Here is a 22,824-nt window from a genome sequence, read left to right on the forward strand (position 1 = left end):
CACATTTAGACCTGAAATCGTCAGCAAATCCACTGTTGCTTCCAAACTTTAATACTTTGTAAAACAGAAATTGTCCTCTCCCACGTTATTAGTTTATTGGAATTAAATAATCATGCTAGAGTCAGAAGGGGTAATTTTTAATGTCCAACCCTAATTTATTACTTAAGTATGCTGATTGGCTAAATTCCTATATCAGTACGAGTTTAATGATGGGGCAAAATTAATATTTTACATGTTCAATTTTATGCTAAGTTTTCATATATTTTAAATACATTTTTATCAATCACCACTCGGCCTTAAATTAATCAATAGAAGGTGAGCAATGGAATTGATTACAACATGACATACCTTCAGCCACTGATCTGCCTGTTCCTTGCTCTGTACAGCAAGGACTAGAGCATCTTGACCTTGGTGTGCAATTTTTAGTTCATGCTTCTTCTTTTTACTGTCTTTGGGGATATATGTAATACTGCAGTCACACAATAACAGTTCCATCTGAGGCTGTTGCTCCTTGGAACTTTTATAGCACTAAAGGCAAAAATAAGGAGGCAAGAATCAGACTTCAGTGAGCAAATATCAACATCACATTAAATAAACAATTCCATTCACATCATCTTTCCATTATTCAAAATTAACAATGGCAAAAAAAACCCTTTGGTAATAATATTATAGTTACAATAAATGACAAAAATTGTCATTTAAAAACAGCATTAATCTCAGCTGAAATATGAACCATATCCCTGGACAATTTTTATCTAGTTCCAATCTTCCTCTTTTAAGGAAAGGCTCTGGAAAATGTGGTATACCCAGCAGTTTCAATAGAAATCGCTCGTGCTTTTGGATGAACTCTGGCAGGAGCAGGATGTAGATAGTGCATTCATCCTATCTCTACTTGACAGCAGGCTTCAATATCATTGACCATAGTATTCTTCTGGATCTGCTCTGTAGAGTGAGAGGGGGCAGTACTGAAGTGGGCTGGTTCTTTTCTCGTCTATGAGGTTGATAACAATATTGATTGGTTGTCAGACCCCACTCTCAATCTCTTACTATGTGGGGTTCCACATGGTTTGGTGCCCTTTCCACTCGTTTAACATCTACGTGAAACCACTGGATGAGATCATCTGTCACCATGGGGTGAGGTATCCTCAATATGCTGATGATACTTGATTATATCTCTCTGCTCCTGGCAAAGTAAATTATGCTTTTGACGCCCCTAACTCTGTGTCTAGAGATTGTTGGGGTTTCGACAGAGAACAGGCTTCAACTAAACTGTGGCAAGACTGGCTTTTGTTTTAGGGTCTTCCAGTTCTGGGACTTTACCATCTTTGGTATTAGATGGAGTTGCAATGCCCCAAAGATTCCCAGGGCACATTTAGCACATTTCTGGGCTCATGATTCCCGCTCAAAGCGCAAACTTAAGTAGGAAAGCTTTTGCACAACTTCATGTTGTGTACCATAAGATTCTATTCACAATTATTCATGTCCTGGTCACCTTCCAAATGGACTACTGTAATGCACTCTACATTGGGCTACTTTGAAGCATCTGGAGACTTCAACTGGAACAAAATGTGGTAGTGCAGGGAGTTATTATATGTGCTCCTAGAATGGCATGTTATACCTGTGCTCCATGCATTGGTTGCTAGTTTGCTTCCTGGTTCAATTCAAGGTGTTATATTTGAGCTTTCCCACAGTCTTATTTATATTTTATGTGGAATTGTTTTATTGCATACTGCCCATAGACACCCAGAGTTGGGTGGCTATGCAAATTTAATATATAAATAAAAAATATTTCTGGCATGTTCCAGGATTATGCTTTTCCAACACTTTTTTTAATGAATATGTCAACAGTATCAAGGTTCTCAATATAGAAATTTCTTCAAGATCAATTATTGGCAACCAATTGTCAAAAGCAGCCAGCTTTTGACAATAATTATATTATTCTTCCAATGTAGGACTGTCCATTATTATAGAATGATTATTTAAATTATTCTAAATTGGGGTTGGATTTGGGCAAAAGGGCAAAATCAAGACTTGCATGTCTCAATGTCAAGATGCCTTCCAAGTACCAGCACTGTATGCACAACATTCTTACTTATTTTTCAGTTTAATTATTCCGTACATCTTTTTCAACCTGCCTAAATCTCCTGCAAAACTTTACCATTAATTATAATTCAGTCAGAATTCAAATATTGTTTGCACTCTGGGCTGCCTATGCTATCCCAGTAATTAACATACTTCAGGAAAACAAACAAGGCTATATTGCAGAAGGTAGGTACTAGCTAGCTCATTTTTTATGCAGAAGAACTATCTAAGCCAGGGGTGTCAAACTCAAGGCCCGGGAACAGATCCGGCCCTTGGAGTGACGTCGAGCTGGTCATGCCCACCCTGGCCACACCCACCCTGCCCCCGAGGTCATACACAACCCTGATGTGGTCCTCAATGAAATCGAGTTTGACACCCCTGATCTAAGCCATGAAAAGACAGATTAAATCATACTTAAGCAAATGCATCTGTGTCACATGGATGACTTTCCAGCATAATAGCATAATAGCAATAGCATTTAGACTTATATACTTCACAGTGCTTTATAGCCCTCTCTAAGCGGTTTACAGAGTCAGCATATTGCCCCCAATAAACTGGGTCCTCATTTTACCAAACTCGGAAGGATGGAAGGCTGAGTCAACCTTGAGCCTGGTGAGATTCGAACTGCCAAATTGAAGGCAACCGGCAGGCAGCAGAAGTAGTCTGCAGTACTGCACTCTAACCACTGCGCCACCGCAGCTCTCTGACCTAATTCTGGACTGCAACTGTACTGCAACTGGCATTTCAATAAAATTCATAAGGCTTAGTTACCAACAGTTTGTTTTCTTTGATCACACACAATAGTTTGGTCCACTGTCCAAATCGTTTTTTTCGTAAAAGGAAGGCACAGATTTTAGCATCCTTAACAAGGTCCATCGATGCTTCCTCAGAAGGCCATTGATGTCTCATTTTTTTCCCTTTTCCATCTTCATCTTCTTCATCATAAGATTCATACGAACTACTCATTGCATCAGAATCATAATCTTAATGAGGCAAAAAAGTTCTATTAAAATAAAATCTGCATATAACAGACAAACAAAGTCACATCTGGAATTAAGCTGTATAACCTCATTATTTAATAAAATGCACTTTTGCCTTAAAAGTTAACAGCAGAGAATTATATACTACATAGATTTAATTCTATGGATATGTATATAAAAATATTTTTTACAAGCAAAATTAGCTTACTTTGAAGTCATAAATAATACCAAAGCTAAAAAAGTGTAAATAATAAAGCAATTATTGCTGATCTTTCCTTGTGATTATATATTCTTATAATATGAATGATAAAATATTTAACTGGCAAAATTTTCTTTATACATAAAAAAAATACCTATATAAATCTAGAAGTTGGCAACTGAAAAGTTAACTACAGGTAGTCCTTGACTTATGATTGGTCGCTTAGTGACCATCCAGTTATAACAGACCCCAAAACTGTAATTATGGCCCAGGATCAAAGGTCAAATGACCAGGCCTCCCCTGCAGTCACATGATCGCATTTTGGGCACTCGGCAATCAGCCTGCATTTATGATTATTTGCAGCACCCCACAGTCATGTGACAGCAACTTACTACATTTTTGCAGGAAAGTGGAATTTACTTCTAATTTTCAGCCAAAAAAACCCCACCATTGCAAACATTAGGTCTGCTTAACGACCATGGCACAGTTTTGTTTAACAACAATGGTGATTCACTTAACTGCTGAAAAAACATCATAAAATCAGATCAGTCACACAATAATCTGTTTAACGACCGGTACAACTTATGACTATAATTCTGGGTTTACTTACGGTCATTAAGCCAAGGACTACTTGTAACTAACTCTTATGATTGCTGAGAGGTGGTTGTGGGAACATGTTTTCTCCTGAAAGTTACAAAAACATTTAAGCAATGTTCTATATATGACTACAGTAATATGATCTTCTCTTTCAGAAATGAAAAATAAACTTTATGAATGCAAAGGAAATTGCAAGAAATAATATTTAAACATGTTTCATTAGAAGTTGTTACATCTTCACCCATGAAAAAAGATGCAGGGTTTTGGAGGCCCTAAACTGTGGGGCCCTGGAGAACTGGTCCAGTTGTCCCCCACAAGTTAATTCTGCCATTGTAATTGACAGTTCCCCAGAGAAAGGAACCTAATGTTTCAAGTGCCTGGCATGAGGATGCTTTTAAAGCCAGTTGGGTGTTGCAATAACATACTGGACCAGGAATGGGGAAGATCCAGGTTTTTCTCTGCCTTCAGCCATGAAAACTTACTGGGTGACTTTGGGTCAGTCACTCTCACTCAGCTCAACCTCCCTTTAAAACTAGTATGAGGATAAAATAAAGGAAAATCCTGGTAAGCAACCTTGAGCTTCTGAATGAAAGATGGAATATGTATCTAAACAATGAAACTATAATAATCTATGATTTGTAATGAATTGCATAGTGAATTGCCATGAAGTTACTCCAGAAATTCTTGCTTGAAAAAGTTCAGCAAGAAGTCCTGTACAGGAATCGTGACTCTAATATTTCAGTGTTTTACTTCACTGATTTCTGCTTCAAATTCATACTTCTTTGACCTTCACCTGTTACCTATCTTAGACCAGCATTATCTGATTTGTTTTGACTGTATTAGGAATATATTCAAGAGAATGGGTGTTGGTCCTACCTGAACACCTTTTCTACTGGAGGCTGGGAGAGAGAATCCAGGATGGGTGTTGCTCTGTTCTTCTTCTGCCTGGAGACTGAGCACGTGAACTTTTATTTGCATATGTGGTTACTTCTCCCTCGTCTGATGCTTCCCAGTTCAGCAAAGGCGTAGTGATGAAGAAAGTGTGACCTGAAAATTATTAGCCCTTCCGGACCGTGGACCAGACGTAAACAAGTAGAAAAAGTGTTCAGGTAGGACCAACACTCATTCTCCCTGGAACTGGATTGAGAGAATTCAGGATGGGACATATCAAAGCCGGCCTGTCCCTCCAATGGATGGGTAGCCGTCTGGTCCTAAGTCCCCCCTGTAGTATGTACCCTCTGGAGGACCCGCCTCCCAAAGGCCACTTCAGCCAAAGTGAATGTGTCTAATTTATAATGTCAGATAAATGGGGAAGGGGAGGACCAGGTGGCTGCCCGGCACACCTCCTCAATGGATACCTGTGTCACCCATGCCACCGTGGTGGCCGCACTTCTGGAAGGAGTGGAAGGAGTGACCCTGTTGCCCAATGTTGATGGCTGAAATGAAATAAACAAGGACTCAGTCTTCCTAAAGGAAGATGTCCATTTGATGTAAATACAGAGGGCCCCATCTGACCTCCAAGGTATGCCACCTGTGTTCAAGGGCATGCCTTGGTTCCAGACAGAAGTTGGGCAGAGCCAACTCCTGGGCCCTATGAAACCATGTTTTAATCTTCAGAATGAAAGAAGGGTCCAACCTCAGGACCACTCTATCCTGGTGAAATATGCCCAAGTCCATGGCTTTTTTTGTTTTTTATGGAGAAGCCATGATCTCGAAGCGCCTGGATCGTGACACGTAGATCCGCCTCCGCTTGAATAGCTGAAGAGGACTGGATTAAAATATCATACAGATAGCACTGGATTCTGACTGGGATCAATTGCAGGTGGGCTGCCAGAGCCACCAATATCTTGGTGAAGGCTCTCAGAGCTGATGAGAGGCTGAATGGCATGGCTCTGTATTGGTAATGATTGTCCAAATAGGCAAATCAAAGGAACTGCCTGTGCACAGTCCTGATTGGAACATGGAGGTAAACTTCTGTTAAGTCTATTGAGGTGAGGAAGTCATCCTCACGTGTACTGTCCAAGATTGATTTGAGTGACTGCATCTTGAATTTTTTGAATTCCAGACACCAGTTTAAATGTTTCAGATCTAGAATTGCCTTCCCCCCCTCCGGAATTCTTTTGGATCACAAACAGGATCGAATAGAACCTTATCCCCATTGTTCCGGAGGAACAGGTTCGATAGCCTGGATATCTAGCAAGTGCTGGATGGCTGTGTCCATCAGGCTTCTTTGGAATGCGTCTCTGGACTTGGGACACCTTATAAAGAATTTCGGGGGGTGGAGAGGAACTCCAGTGCCAAGCCGTAACTTACCATGGCGAGGACCCATTTGTCTGAAGTTGTGGCCTCCCACTGATGGATGTGGAGGCTGAGTCTTCCACCAATTGGTAGCACGGCCCTGCAGTCATTTGGAACGATGGTAAGGACTACTTCCTGCTCCTCAAATGGGCTGTTTGCCCTGAGACAGTTGACGACTCCTGAAGTCTGACCTATCAGGTTGTCTATCCTGCCGGCTAGGGTACAGCCTTTGGAATTGTTGATAGTTGAGACCCGGTTCTGGGATGCAAAATGTCTGCCTCCTATAATATGGGGAGGACCAGGCTCAGGTTCAACCCATCCAAGACTGAGTGGCTGTGGTTCCCGGCATCCTGATATAGTCAGTTGACTCCATCACTGATTATTGGAGGCGAGTCGTTGGCCCCCACGGAGAGGGCGTGCAATTTGGGCATCCTCCTGGATACGCAGCTGTCCTTGGAGGAACATCTGACGGCTGTGGCCATGGGGACTTTTTATCAGGTTCGCCTGATCCGCCAGTTGCAGCCCTTCCTAGATAGGGATTTCTTGTGCACAGTCACTCATGCCCTCGTCACCTCTCGCCTGGACTACGGCAACGCTCTCTATATTGGGGCTCCCCTTGAAGAGCACCCGGAGACTTCAGCTGGTCCAGAATGCGGCCGCGTGGGTAGTGACGGGAGCTGCATGGCGCTCCCACATAACACCCCTCCTGCATGAGCTGCACTGGCTCCCAGTGGTCTTTCGGGTGCGCTTCAAGGTGTTGGTCATCACCTTTAAAGTGCTCCATGGCATAGGACCTGGATACCTTCGAGACCGTCTGCTGCCACCAACGACCTCCCACCAACCGGTGCGCTCCCACAGAGAGGGCCTCCTCAGGGTGCCATCAGCCAAGCAATGTAGACTGGTGGCCCCCAGGTGGAGGGCCTTCTCTGTGGGGGCACCTGCTCTCTGGAATCAACTGCCCCCAGAGATATGAAGAATTCAAGACTTCGGTGCCTTCCGCCGTGCCCTGAAGACCTTCCTTTTTCAGCAAGCCGGGCTGGCTTAATGCTTTTTAAATGTTTTTAATATGTTTTGTTATTGTTTTTTAACTTTAGGGCCAAATTTATATATATATCTTTTTAAATTGTTTTTAATGTTTGTATTTATGTTTTTTACTTTGGCTGTACACTGCCCTGAGTCCTTCGGGAGAAGGGCAGTCTATAAATTTAATAATAAATAAAATAAATGGCGCCAGGGAGTCGCCATCTGGTGACCAGGCGCTGTAAGAGGCTGGCTGTAAAGGATCTGGATCATTAATGGGATCCACTGACTCCTCTCCTTGAGGGTGGGAAAGTTCCACTCCTCCTCGGGAGGGGGGTCGCTTTGCTACTGGCTCTGTTTAGCCTTCTGGAGCTTGGCCAGCTCTTTTTCCAAGGCCTTTTGACACCGTTCTGTGTCTTTTTCGGCCGATTTGGAGCCTCTCCTGCCACTCAAAGTGGCTGCCTGGCTCCTCGCTGTTGCCCCCTTTGCTGCAGCTCTCTGGCTGGAGGCCCCATGCCTCTGACCCAGTTGTAGGGCAAGCCCACTTATCCCCTTTCTGGGCCTGCTGGCTTGTGGTAGGCATGCACGACACCATTTCCCACCGCTATGAAGGCAAGCCGGCCCGCAAAGGTCCGAAGCTGCCATGGCTCTGATTTGCGCTCCCATGTGCTCCTGCCACTTTACAGTGTGCCCAGACGAAACTGGGCAGGGACTGATTCCCTTTCCATGCTCTGGAGGGATTGCCCAGGCCCCGGATCGAATAGTAGTTGGCCTACTAAGGCCCTACCACTAATCGCGACTGGCGGGGACCTCAGCTTGTTGAAAGCCGGCACAAGGCTGCTAACCGACAAACCAGTTAGCTGGCCAGATCACAGAAGCAAGCCACATAAAAATAAACAGCAAGAATGCTTCCAATAAACTCACTCTTTGCTGATTGAAGAATCAAAGGCGAAGCCGCTCATTCAACAAGTCTCTCTGCGCTGAAGACTGAGTCGAACTGGAAAGCACCAGACGAGGGAGGAGTAATCACATATGCAAATAAAAGATCATGTGCTCAGTCTCCAGGCAGAAGAAAAACAGAGCAATACCCATCCTGGATTCTCTTGATCCAGCTCCAGGGAGAAGATGAACATTATTTAGTAATAATAAAAGCAGACTAAATACATAAGGAATGTGTAACAAATCAATAGCACTATTTCTGGTAACTTCTGCAGTATCTTAATATTATTTAGAAACACTGTCACATGTTCATTAGGAGCTGGTTAAGGAAAAAGGAATACTATTTAATAAAGTATGCTATAGTCAGAGATACTTATGAATAATCTTGCATCCCTTTAAAGGTATATTTTACTTACTGGATGTAATGTATTCAGGAGCTTTCCCTGGGCTGAGCGGCACAGCCTCTTCATAGTAACCTTCAGGAAGAGAAGATGAAGGCAACGGAGGAGGACCATTATCTGGTGGCTAAATGGGAGAAAAAAATTAGGCAAATTCACCAATCAAAGAAAAACATTAATATAATGAATGGTTGTTTGATCTTTTATTCAAATTTAATTGATTTGTTGTAAAACCTTGAATCTTTACTGTAATTCTATACAGCTTAACAGATATTATTCCAAAACCAATCTTTTTCATTTTTTAATGTAGCAAGATCAATTAAGCTGAAATGTGTTTGACGCAGTGGCTAGAATGCAGTACTGTAGTACTAATTAATTCAATTCTCACTGACTCATGGTTGACTCAGCCTTCCATCCTTCCGAGGTTGATAAAATGAGGACCCAGGTTGTTTGGGGCAATATGCTGACTCTGTAAACTGCTTAGAGAGGGCTGTAAAGCACTGTGAAGCAGTATATAACTCTAAGTGCTATTGCTATACATGAACTTATTAAAGGGCTGGGACCAAGAAAATATATGTAAAATATTTACAACTAATACTTGCCATTTCAAAACATGAGTATATACTATCAAGGTCTACACTCATTAAGGTAATCTTTTGGGGAGGGTAATAGATAGGGATGAAATAAAAATTGGTTGCTTCAAGACTCAGAAAGGGTTGAAAAACACCATTCCCTCTGGATACACTTTTTTTTTTAAACAGGACTTTATATCTTTCTTTCCTCCTCTTTTGGACTCTCTTTCCTTTTTCTCTCAAACCAGAAAGTTGCATGAAGGGAAACATATCTTGGCACACATACCATTAAGCCAGGGTCACAGGTTGCCTGTCCATTATTTAATGACCAGATTTTAATAGTAATTAAAATAATAATTTTAATAATTAAGGTTCATTGTTGTTTTTACACAATATCCTAGGCCGGGGCCACTTTTAGACTAAAGCCAAGTAGGTACCAGCCTAGAGTATCAAAGTTTAATGGGTATCAACATTTCCTCTCTTTCTGAATCTTTCTAAAAATGCAAATGTCCGTGTTGCCACCACCTTCTGTTATTGTGAATATTTGCATTTTTAGAAGGAGCCTATTATTTTTTCTTGTTTGTTTGTTTTACAGTATTGGAAGATAGCTAAAAGCCATTTGGTATATGATGCACACATTGTTCCTGAAAAGTAGAAAATCTGAAAAATCACCTTTGTTATAATTTCATATTAACTGTTAAATACTGCAAAATATCAATAGTTGTATACCAATAATTATCATTGAACTAATAAACTAATGAAAATAAAACATAATGGATTATTTTGCATCAATCTCAGATATAAGTCATATACTACATAACTGCTGAGGAAGCGCGATGTCTCAGGAGTCGGTCAGCTGGAAAATTCAAAACCTGAGCACCACACAACAGGGTGAGCTCCTGCCCACCTAGCAGTTCAAAAGCCGACAAATGCGAGTAGATAAATAGGTACCACTTCAGTCGGAAGGTAACAGCATTCTGTATGCCTTGGGGTATTGTCATGCTGGCCACCTGACCACAGAAATGTCTTCTGACAATGCTGGGCTCTCTCAGCTAAAAAACGGAGATGAGCATCGTTCTCTAGATTTGGACACAACTGGACAGGGAAAATCTTCACCTTTCTTTATAGAACTAAGTACATTACAAATAATCACCTAATACCCAGTTATAATTTGAAAAACATTTCTCATGCAAATTTATTTCAGTGATACTAGTTAACAGACCAGATGAATAACTTGTGTAAGTAATCTGTAAAGAAAACTATTTATCTGCCAAAATCTTTCATAAAATAAACAAAATAGTGAATATTTAGATGAGATCTTAAATAAATTTTGAATCAGTGTAAGACATCAATTTGTGATGGAATCATATTTGCTTGTAATTAAATAATTACTTGAAAAAAATGAAACGGTCTTTATACAATAATTTAGAAGGAATCCATTCAGATAAATGAGCAGCTTGATTTAAAAATTGAGGAAATGAGGAAAGAGAACTCATGACAGACTTACCAGCCATTGTTGTGGGATTTCTGGCAAAGGCATCTGAGGTGGTGCAGGTAAATTGATGGCAATCTCTTGTCTCTGTACATTTTCCTTTACCTCAAAGTCTAATGGAAAGAGGAAAATGCATTTACAATAGAAAATATTAAATGGACCTTTCCACAATATCTGCCGATACAAACATATGTATATATGAAAAAACAAATGGAAAAAAAACCAGATTATCTCATCAAATGAAAAACAAAATCTGGAAAGGACTAGTCCCCAATACACAAAACCATTAATCTGTATTAGCAGGTAGCCTTTCCCAGTCTAATGTCCGCCAGAGCTGTTGGGTATAGCTCTTTAAATTCCCGGCTAGTATAAGGTCCAATACATTTGTTTGGGTGTTTGTTAGTTATATACAGTATCTTGCCTTTCCTCCAGAACTCTAAGGCAGTGTATAGAGTTCCCCCTCCCTCCAAGAATTTTATGAGATAGGTTGGCCTGACAGAAAGGCACTGGGCTTCTCCCTGCTCCTAGTTCAATACCGTAAACAGAAAATAATAAAATGGCAATGAAGACATCCCTCTATTTTTCAGGCAGCTCCCACAGAGCCTCCTCATAGGGAGACAGGAAAACAGCCCCAAAAACTTCTAAGGTGTTTTGTATAAATACAGAATCAGTGTATCTAATGGCAGAGGTGAGGATTTCAGTTGTTTTCTTTCTATCTCTGCATGTTGCTTTAGAGCATCATGTATGTAAACAGTATGACACTGACCTTTTGTTGCCTGTATCCTTAGAAGAATGTTATTTAAAACTGCTTTCTTTTCCCTGACTGTAGATGTCAAGTATTCATGGTCCAGAAGTTGAAGAAACAGCTGCAGTTCAACTATTAATTCTTCCATGGCTGAAAGACAAAAATAAAGCATCTAAACTGAATCTAAAACAAAAAAAATTGATAACCTATGAGCTCTATAAACAAATATTACTATTGTAATGTATTAAAATTAACATTAACAGCTGTCTAATCACACACGCACAGACAAATCCATCATAATATTGTTTTTTGAAGTACACAACATCATACAAGATGTCAAAAAAGAATAATCTTAGTAAGCAAAAGAAGCTAAACACTGGAGAAATGTGTGCTGCTGAATTTCAGAAGCATTATTTATTTATGCTTGGCAATCATATATGAGGAGCTATGCTCTACATACCTATGCTCTACAGATTATTTACATGTTGTATTTTATAAATTGAAATAAAATGGTAATTATATATTCTTCAATTAAAGGGTATGAATTCTGATAACCCTCAGTCAGGTTCAGATGCTTTTAACAAAATTAAAAATATGAATGGAGGAAAAACGTATGGCTGCTTGCTTTAGCAAAATGAAATCTCTATGTTCAAAAGACAATATGCTGGTAAGGAGAATTATCTCTATGTCCTGCTGGCAAGTTTACAAATGATGAAGCATTCATTAAAGTCTCATGAGTTCCTGGGAGCGGCTTTTCATATTTCTGGCATCTTACTTCTGAATACAAATTTCATATCCAGATACAAATTTGTCATGAGGGCTCTAATCTGCTGAACCTTTAGATCAAGCAATAAAAATCATTCATTCACACAAGGTCCATGAGCAAAATTGAGAATGCTTTACTTATCTTGCCAATAACCTCATTAATAACTTGTAAATTAAAAAGATGTCTTTCAGAATTAAATAGTTACTGCCACTATCTGTTTAAAACAAAGTCATGTAAATTTAATAATTTCACAGCATGCTGTATATTGCCAACATGGAAACTGTTTTATCCCAACAGAATGCTTCATAAATAAAGACTTAACTATCATGTGTTTTCAGTTTGAAATGTTTAGTACTAATTTGTTATATTTTTAATCTATCGCATACTTAACTTCATTATTAAATACTGTATTTAAGTGTGTTTACATACTGTATTTAAGTGTTTTTACATTTTTACAGATAAAATATGTCAGACACAGCAAAAAGTTATCCATATAATTCTTCTAGCCCTAAAGATAAGAAAGAGAAGTTTCCACATTATTATCAAGATTTGATCAAGATATGCCTGGAAATAGTCAAAGTAGGATTTGTCACATCCTATGACCTCAGTCCAAAACATCTGGCAATAGCACCAACATATCACAGGCCCAAGGAATCTATTTCACATAAGGTTTTTTTAAAAATAAAAAGTGCTTTTATTGAAATTAAAACTTCTTCCTCTCCAAATTCACTTATCAGAAGTGTAGGCAATATACAGAGAGACAAATATCTTGATTTGTTACAGAAAAATCAAGTAACTATTTTATGTAGTTATAATATAAATTTTCAGACTGAGACTTTCTGTTCACAAAATATATGAGTGCGGCCGCGCGGGTGGTGATGGGAGCGACGTGGCGCTCCCATGTAACGCCTCTCCTGTGCGAGCTGCACTGGCTCCCGATGGTCTTCCGAGTGCGCTTCAAGGTTTTGGTTATCACCTTCAGAGCGCTCCATGGCTTAGGACCTGGCTATTTGCGGGACCGCCTGCTACCACCAACAGCCTCCCACCGACCAGTACGCTCCCATAGAGAGGGGCTCCTCCGGGTGCCGTCGGCCAAACAATGTCGACTGGCGGCCCCCAGGGGGAGGGCCTTCTCTGTGGGGGCACCTACAATCTGGAACGAGCTCCCCCCCGAGATACGGAGGATTCCGGATCTCCGTACCTTCCGCCGCGCGCTTAAGACGTTCCTATTCCATCAAGCTGGCCTGACCTAAACTTTTCCTCTTTTTAAATGGGAAATTTTAAATTTGGTTTTAAATTGGGGTTTTAAAATGGTTCAGCCAAATTTATTTAATTTGTTTTATCTCTTTTTTAAACTTTGTATTTATATGTTTTATTTTATGGCTGTTCACCGCCCTGAGTCCTTCGGGAGTAGGGCGGTATACAAATTTAATAAAATGAAAATGAAATGAAATATGAAATTCATAAAGCTTCTCTTCAGTTATACATGATTTTTAATTGAAAATGTTTATTTACCAAATTATTCAATATGCTATAAAATAAAAATGATTCAGAATTCTGATAAGTGTTTGAAACATCATAAAACTACAAGTACTCAATGTTCATTTTCTGCATTCATTTTACAACATATAAAAGAAATTAGATGCTAAGAGGTTCTTTGGCACAGTATTTCAAATATGAAAGCCACACCTAACTGAACCAAGATGACCTACTGTTTGTATGCCAAATGCAATCGGGTGTAGTTTATATATGAACAACTTGAACAGAGCATTACATCAGCAACATAATCAAGACCAAATATCCCTTTCTTTTCCATCAAAAAATGTTTGCATAATTCCATGTATCACTAAATGTCTACTTCTGTTACCAAGTTTAGCTCCCTTCATTCTTATAAGGTAAAGATTCCTCTGAGTCAAGATTGAATCCTGGTGATACTGTACATTCATGAAGTTTTCTTAGCAAGATTACAGAACTTGTTTGCTAATGTCTTTTTATGTATTTTTTTAACTTCCCAGACTAATCTACAGCCCTGGGTTTATCTAGTGGTCTCGGATTCACATTCTAACCAGATGAGATCCTATTTAGTTTTTTTAAGATCAGTGTACCCAGATGGGAATCTTACTGAGTTTGGAAACAGTTTAACTTAAAGCCTAGTTATAGCCTTCAAAGACCTTTTCAGCACGTGACAGCATCTACCTGGCCACATCAGGGTTCAGATGTTAAGCAGAATCAAGCCTGGCTAGTTCTTGAAAAAGAGATTATAATTGATTTATGTGACTAGATTTGGCCTATCCATGTAGTCTTCTTCGTAAAAATTCAAGAGTAATTTACCATTGCCTTCTTCTATATAGTATGAATTTATGCCTTTGCTGCATCCAACATTTTCCTATATCACTGCTGCCCAAGAATAGATTTCTGCTTGCTTTAAAACTAGGCAGTGGGATGATCTTTACAATTTATATGATCTTTCTGGGAAATATATTTTTGCATGCACACCTCTCAGAAACAGCCTCCTACCACAATGTGGTTGTTAAAAGCCAACAACAATTTGACCAATCAGAATTGGTCATCTAACTTATAAATAAAACTTATTAATCAAAGAATCAAAGAACAGGAATGTGTGTTAAAGGTCATCTAAGTTTAATTCCTTGCAGTTATAAGAAATCTACTACTGATAATTGGCCATCCAGCCTCTTCTTACAAAGGGAGGGAGCATCACTACTCTGAACAACTCATACCATCAAAAAGAGGGAAAATGTTAGTTTTCCTTTTTAAAACATTATCTCTCTGTACCTTAATTTTTTTTTCTCCTTACAATTTCAATTTGGGAAAGACCTCCCTAACAGGGCTTACTCTGATTAGAGTCAAGGTTCTTCAAAGACTGCAGAAAAGAAATCAGTATGGTAATCTGTCAGTGCCACCCAACTAAAGCCCTAAATATTGGAAGTCCTTCCTGCCAAGATATATGTTAAATATAACAGCACAGACACTGAATCAAAGTAAAAAATAGTTAATGTCATTCAAATGTTAAGAAATTGTTGTATGTTTTGTTTATTTAGTGTCATTCAAGTGTGGTGACTAAATCATAAGTTAGATACACATACCGTACTCTTGAACAATTTTAACCTATCAATCCCAGTGGAAACTGGTCTCATCTGTCCACTCCAAAAACAGATGCCAGCAGTAAAGTTTAATTTATTTCCATCCCCAAAGAGATACAAACGTATCTAGCAGTACAGGTAATCCTCAATTTATGACCACAATTGAGCCCAGAATTTATGTTGCTAAGTGAGAAATTTGTTAAGTGAGTTTTGCCCCATTTTAGTATTTTTCTTGCCACGTTTGTTAAGTGAATCACTGCAGTTGTTAAATTAGTAATACGGCTGTTAAAAGAATATGGCTTCTCCGTTGACTTTGCTTGTCAGGTCATAAAAGGTGATCACATGATCCTGGGACACTGCAACTGTCATAAATATGAGTCAGTTGCCAAGCATCTGAATTTTGATCATGTGACCATGGGGATGCTGCAAGGCTCGTAAGTGTGAAAAACAGTCATAAGTCACATTTTTCAGTGTCACTTTCTGTGCTGAAAAGGGAAATCTGAAGGGGAGTAAACATGAACAGAATCTGTCATGCAGCCGTGTGTGTGTGTGTGTGTGTGTGTGTGTGTGTGTGTGTGTGTGTGTTACACACACACACATACAGAGAGGGAACCTTTCTCTTCAGAAAATCCCCCACTAATTGAGCCCACTGCTCAAGCCTTCATTTTAAATAAAAATAATGTGTGTATATATTCTGATACCAAACAGGCTGATTGTTTTGTATTCCTAGAGTATGTCACACAAGTGAGTACATCCCCTCACATTTTGTAAATATTTAAGTATATTTTTTCATGTGACAACACTGAAGAAATGACATTTGGCTACAATGTAAAGTAGTGAGTATACAGCTTGTATAACAGTGTAAATGTGCTGTCCCCTCAAAATAACGCAACACACAGCTAGCAAACCATTTGTCTACAGCAAACCATTTGCGGGATTTCTTGTGCATCATCTTCAGAAGAGGCTTCCTTCCTGCAGACCAATTTGATGGAGCATGCGGCGTATTGTCTGAGCACTGACAGGCTGTCCCCCCACCCCTTCAACCTCTGCAGCAATGCTGGCAGCACTCATACGTCTATTTCCCAAAGCCAACCTCTGGATATGACGCTGAGCACGGGCACTCAACTTCTTTGGTCGACCACGCGTGCCAGGCGACATGGCGACATTTGGTCATGCATGCCATAGATTTGCCATCACGGGTCTACCATTTTTATGTAGAGCAACAATTCGTTTTTTCAGATCCTCAGAGAGTTCATTGCCATGAGGTGCCATGTTGAACTTCCATTGAGCAGTATGAAAGAGTGAGAGCAATAACACCAAATTTAACAGACCTGCTCTCCTTTCACACCTGAGACCTTGTAACATTAATGTGTCACATGACACCAGGGAGGGAAAACGGCTACTTGGGCCCCATTTGGACATTATCACTTAGGGGTGTACTCACTTTTGTTGTCACCAGTTTAGACATTAATGGCATTGTGTTGCGTTATTTTGAGGGGACAGCACATTTACACTGTTATACAATCTGTATACTCACTACTTTACATTGTAGCCAAGTGTCATTTCTTCAGTGTTGTCACATGAAAAGATATACTTAAATATTTGCAAAATGTGAGGGGAGTATACTCACTTCTGTGATATACTGTAAATCCCTTTTCATGGTTTGAAATAGTGTACTAGGTGCACCTCTTCCAAAGTTTAAGCATTTTGAGCCATTTTTATACATGAAAATTATTTGCTAAGTATGTGTTCTGTAAATGATATTTTCCATTTAAAATTTAGGACATTGCAGACTAAAAGACAGATTCAGCACAAATATGTTTGCCTTTTTTGGAACCCATAGAAGGGCGTGTCTCTCTGATCCTGTGCTTACTTTGGAGTCCCTTGGAGAGCTGAAAAAAGTCCTATTGTTTAAACAACTGTAACCACAGCTAAGTGTGAGGTCAGAGAAATAGCCTGTCTTTTTTAGACTCAAAAGAAAGCCAGGGGCTTCAGCCAGAATAAGCATGCTTGCCAAGTGCAAGCAAAATTGAATATTCCTGCCAATTCATTTGGGATTTTATCTGTATTGTTCATAAATGTGAATGACCTAATAAAGACTGCCCCCTCTTTTAAAGTTTCAATTACAGATCCCAGCTGGAAATGTATCTTCTTCGGACACAGTTCCTCTTCTGATTTAACTTACTCTTGCAACAGACCAAGCACATAACTTACCCAGCAAATGAATATTAATTCTATTGGAAACTAGGTTCTGCTCTCAATTTTTTTTTGACAAAGTTCTCTTTCAAGCAGTTAACACTTCAATGAAAACAAATTCTCCTTAAAATAAAATATCTCAATTCTGAGTTTAGTAACATTATTTTCAAATATAGTTTGAAAAGCAGAAGTAATTCTAAAAACATCATATCTATTTTTTTCAACAAAGTGTTGTAATTGTTAAGCCTGTACATTATCCAGAAATAATTTGAAATAAGTACTTTGGAATTTGCTACACCTCTTCAACAGCCTGCCTTTTTTCCCCTGTGAGTCTATAAAAAGATGTGATAGCATTAATACTTTAACTCATTAATGTGATTTTTAAAGCAGCTGCATCCCTTTTTCAATCACAGAAATCTAAGAAAAAACAGACTGCTTTATCAAATAGCACAGATGTGCTATGGCTCTCTAAGGGCTGAAGCACATTTTCCTAAGTATTTCTGAAACATGCATACTTCTAATTAAGAAGCAGCATTAATAGTTATATCTTCTTTCTCAGATGATAGGAAGATGTAAGATAAATTAAAAAGGAATGTTGAAAAGCAAAAACAAAAATGCAAAGCTCTTCCTCTTTATTGACTGAGATAACTGTCATTTGCCAAGAATTTGGGGTGGCCCTCCTGTTGACCTCAGATTTGTTATACTGTATCTAATTCTAATCCAATTTAAGGGACATATATTTTAAAAAGCTATCCACTTTCAGATACTAATAATGAAAATATATGAACACTTAATATGCATGGGATTAAAGCATCAAAGCAGCATTGTTGGAAATCATCAGAATTAATACATAATCTCCCCAGATTATAAAAATCATAAAACTGCTAAGTAAATAAAATATTAGTATAATTTGTCTCACAGTACAATGTGTTATGCTATTTCTGCCTATATTTTTGTTTATTTCTATGGTGAATACTTTTTAAAATAACATTATGGAAGCAAAAATATCTACCCTTCATAAAAAAAACAAAAAATTGTTTTCTCAGTTGTTTGTTGGTAGATATGTTTTCTTCCATCACGTTATTTAATAAAGTGTTTGCCATAGAAATAAATAAAAATATAACCAATATTACAAGGCAATAGCCAATTATAGGATAACTGTTTGGTGCTGAGGTTAGGAATCAGGCTAGAAACCAGAAGGCTATATGTTCTAGTCCTGCCATAAGTACAAAGCCAGCTGAGTAACGTTGGACCAGTCACTCTCTCAGCCCTAGAAAAGTGGCAATGGTACTTTTGCAATCTTGCTAAGAAAACTACAGGGACTTGTCCAGACAATCACCTGGCAACAGCATTGATTAGATGGCACTCACAACCCTCAAATAACAGCTCAAACGCTGCCAGTATATTAAAAGTATTGTCCTTTTTGTTGATTAAACCTCTCAGTGGCCACCAAATATAAAAGATCCTGCAGAGGAACATTTTAATGAAATTACTATATTTGTATGTAAAACAGCCAAAATTAAAGATGAAAATTGTGTGATAAAGAAATGAAGGTCTTACTACCTAAAGAAAGCATCACCAAGAGAACTGCTTTGATTTTGAAAGTGCTGAATGTCAGTAAATAATCCTTGAGCATCATAGTTCCTTTTTTTCCAAGGACTGTGACTTTTCTGGTCATAGATTTCTGGTCATAGATTTTGAATGGGATTTTGAAGGGAATACTATGGGTATTCCCATAAATGAACAAAAATATAATTGATATGCTGATAATTTACAGATAATTGAACTCCTTCAATCAATAATTCAAATTCTACCCCTAAATAACAAACTGATAGTTTCCAGAACTCTCTGAATAATTGATGTGATGCAATATTTCACATAATTGTGAAATATATATTTCACATAGCATGCAATACTTCAAATTCCTTAAAATTAAAGTTTTACTATATTATGACAGTTTAATTACAGTTAAACAAAAAGGTAGATATTCATTGAATTCTCACTTTTTAAATGCATAAACTCTGTAATACTCAGTCAAGCAGTTAGTACTTTAACCCTTTTTTGGACTGTTTTATTTACAAGAATTTACAAATCAAAATATTGATTTGGTCCATTTGTGCTATCTATAATACCATCATCGGTGCCCATGGTTTCAGAATTATCTGCAAGTGAGACAATAGAGGGATCTAGATTGTCAGGTTAATAAAGGAAAACTACAGACTGGTAGCTTGACACTACAGAGCTTGGGTCAGAAAAGGAAAAAAATCAAACTGAGACTTGAAGGATGATACAAATATGAAAAAATATTTAGTTTTGTTCAAAAAAAGAGGAAAAGAAAAGAATCAGTATACCAGCTGTTCAATGAAGATGGCTGGCACACTGGTAAGTAATAGCAAAAGAAAGATAAATCTACTCATATTTGATTCACTCATTTCTAACAAAAAGTATGTAAACTGTGAATATCAGAAAAGTATGGAGATCAAAATAAAGAAACAGAGATGTGATCGCATAACTATAATTGGAGTGCTTGACTTGCAATTATAAGATTGCAGCAAATTGCAGTTATGTGATCACATTTTCCAATATTCGATGCCAGCTTCCCACAAGCAATGTCAATGTGGAAGTAGCAGGAAGTCAGGATCACAAAATCCTCACTTAACAATCTAAACAATCGTTAACAATGGTAATCTGGGCTCCTGGGATTATTGTTGCTAATCAAAATGGCCATTTGATGTGGCATTATCAGTGCCTGGGAACAGAATTTCCATTGCTAAGCAAGATGGTTGTTAAACAAGTTGCACCCAATTTTATGACCTTTTTGCCTTGACCGTTAAGCAAATCACTGAAGCCAGCTGGGAAGGTCACAAATGGTGATCACCTGATCTGGGGGAGGGGGGGGAACTGCAATCATTTTAAATAGATGCAGGTTCCAAAGTGCCCAACTTTTGCTCTGCTGATAGTGGGGATGCCGTGAAAGTTGTAAGTTTGAGGACCAGTCATAAGTCACTTTTTTCAGTACTGTTGTAACTTCAAGGGTTACTAAACAAATGGTTGAAAGTTGAGGACTACCTGTAATAAAAAAAGTTCAGCTTCAAAGATATCATGTGTGAAAGTTGGAATCAATTACTGAATTTTTAGCACAGATCATGTAAGTGAAATGAATGTAACGGGTTTCTACTTATTAGGCTTCTCTCTTCATTTGAAGTTTTATTCACTGTAATACAATTGTTTTTACTAGCAGTTATCTTGAATTACTCCATTTATTATTGCCTTTTGAAATGGAAATTCGTTTGTTCTCTTTAGGTTGAAATTATTCCCTTTAGTTGGGAACCAATACAAATTGAATGGAATTTGAGGAATAGGAAATCCTACTAATGTTTTATTCTGTTACAGTAATCTCAGATATTGCAGGTACTTTACACACTAAAAAACACATACCTTTTGTTGCTATTTTCTAGCTTTTTAGACTACGGATGTGGAATGTTTCCTATATATCTGCCTACCTTGACCCTGTCCATTCCTGCACCTGATTAAATTATATTTATTCATTAGCCTAGTGTTGCTACTTTGTTCTTCAACTAATTTTTACAAAATGTTAATATAGTATATCACATTAAAGCCAAAGATTAAAATAAATTTTCCCAGAAAAGATTAACATTTGATCTCAATTAATTTTACCAAACTACATTATGAAGGCTATTATTTTTATTAGCGCAAAAACTACAACAATAATACATGGCAGTCTTTAACATAAGCTAGCAATTCTTTGAAAGTACATTAATTAAAATAATTGTAAAGGTTTTCAACCAGTTTTTAAAAAAGGTTAACAGTATTTCTTTTTCCAGTATGCTGAATTCTTACTTATTTCAAACATACACAGGACTGTTTGACTTACATCTATTTTTGACTAAAGTTGCAAAAATACGCCCCTTTCCACGTCTACCAATGTAATTAACAGCAAGCGATTGTTTTCTCTATTCAACATTTGCTGTAAACAGACCAAGGAGACCTATATTTTGAGGCTCTTAATTATGAATCTGACTATGCTACATTACTGTACAAGCGTGTAACGCACAGATTTGTGCAACGTATCCGAGACACTCAACACAAAGCCGGAACATCGGTACCATCCTACTGAAGTCTGGAGACCGGTGCTTGCAAACAGTTTCTCCCTAAACCTCTCCCGCTTCAAAGCACCCTCTTCCCGGCCGCTCGGAAGTTCCGCTCCAAGGATTATTTCGTATTTCCTTGGTCGGTTAGCCTTCCAAATCCCCCGCCAGCCAATCCAACCTACCAGGGCAAGAGGCGGGAGGCTTTCTTGGGCCTGGAGAATTTAGCAAAGAGCCTTCCGCGCCCTGTCTGGAACGGTTACATGATGCAATCTCCCTCGCAGGCCGAAAGGCAAGATTTTGGGCAGATCCCCATCTTGCTTTCGGCCCACATCCCAGAGACTCAGCGCCACAAGCAGGCAGCCTTCGACCTCGGGGGTCTCGTCAGGGCATTCAGAAGTAAGGTACCCGGCCGCGGCCGTCAGAGGCCGCCTTTTGTCTCCGGACTGGAAGGCTGCCGGGCAGCAGCTCCCTCCCTCCTTCCTTGCTCGGCCTTGACTTGAGGGAGCGGACGCGCTGAGGCAAGCCCTTACCTGGTGCCAGTCTCGCGCCGCTGCCGTAGCCCGGGACGAGGCAAAACGGAATAAAGGCAGCGCCGGGGCTCCCCACCTCGCCAATCTCACCCAGGGTCGGGGAGCGGGACCACGCTGGTCCCCCCACCCCGAGTGAAAGCTGCATGAGCCAATGGCCAAGCTAAATTGAGGGAGGGGCGGGGCCGAGAGAACAAAGGAGGGAGGGGGCAGCCCTGAAGAAAAAGTGGTGGTGGGTTTTCGGTTCAGCCTTCCTCCATCCACACGGAGACTGGATACGCCCTCCAAGCGCTACACGTTGCCTGGGATGCAGCCGCCGCGCCGCGCCCCCTCCTCAAGGCGTGGGGGGCTCCTAACCCCTGCAACGGGCCCAGGAAGCCGGGAGCGAGACGCAAGCATGGCTCCGAAACTCAGGAAGTCCTGGCGTCTCCAGTGGTTTTCGCTTGGTTAGAAGCTGCTGCTGCGCTGCCTTGACTTGCAGCATGATCCGAAACAGAGATGGGAGCCAAAAATTCAACCAGAGTAAATGTTGGGAGAAGAGGTTCCCTTTCAGTCTCGCTGCTGAGATGACAGAAGTAATGTAAAAAATGAGAAACTATTCCAAGCACTGATCGGCCGCATCTCTTATTTGTCCAAAGCTTCCAAACTTGTTCTCAGATGTGGGTTACACACAGGGCCGGATTTTCCTATAGGCTAACTAGGCTTCAGCCTAGGGCCTCAAGATCAAGAGGGGCCTACACAGTGGTGGGATTCTGGGGGTTCTGCCGAACCCTTTGTTAAATTGCTGGCTCGCTGGCCCC

The 22,824-nt window shown here is 39.4% G+C and overlaps 1 protein-coding gene across 8 annotated transcripts in view; it reads right to left on the reverse strand.

Moving 5' to 3' along the window:
- Window positions 1–22,455, reverse strand: part of AFAP1 (actin filament associated protein 1) — a 59,335-nt gene extending 36,880 nt beyond the window's left edge. For 5 of the 8 annotated variants that reach the window (XM_087891269.1, XM_034411725.3, XM_034411730.3 and 2 more), the window contains exons 1-6: window positions 22,028–22,415; window positions 11,344–11,472; window positions 10,593–10,690; window positions 8,532–8,640; window positions 2,854–3,065; window positions 349–528 (exon numbers count right to left, since the gene is read on the reverse strand). In XM_087891269.1, coding sequence (XP_087747395.1) covers window positions 349–528; window positions 2,854–3,065; window positions 8,532–8,640; window positions 10,593–10,690; window positions 11,344–11,472; window positions 22,028–22,172 — 873 coding nt within the window. In that variant the 5' untranslated portion in view covers window positions 22,173–22,415. Of the gene's footprint in view, window positions 1–348; window positions 529–2,853; window positions 3,066–4,734; window positions 5,044–8,531; window positions 8,641–10,592; window positions 10,691–11,343; window positions 11,473–22,027 lie in introns of those variants that run through there. The other 3 variants (XM_034411729.2, XM_034411724.3, XM_087891270.1) reach the window with 2 other exon arrangements.
- Between the last annotated feature and the right edge of the window lie 369 nt (window positions 22,456–22,824).

Source organism: Pantherophis guttatus, chromosome 3 (genome assembly GCF_059756535.1).
Source record: "Pantherophis guttatus breed Tessera chromosome 3, ASM5975653v1, whole genome shotgun sequence".
In the NCBI taxonomy this organism is placed as follows: Eukaryota; Metazoa; Chordata; class Lepidosauria; order Squamata; family Colubridae; genus Pantherophis; species Pantherophis guttatus.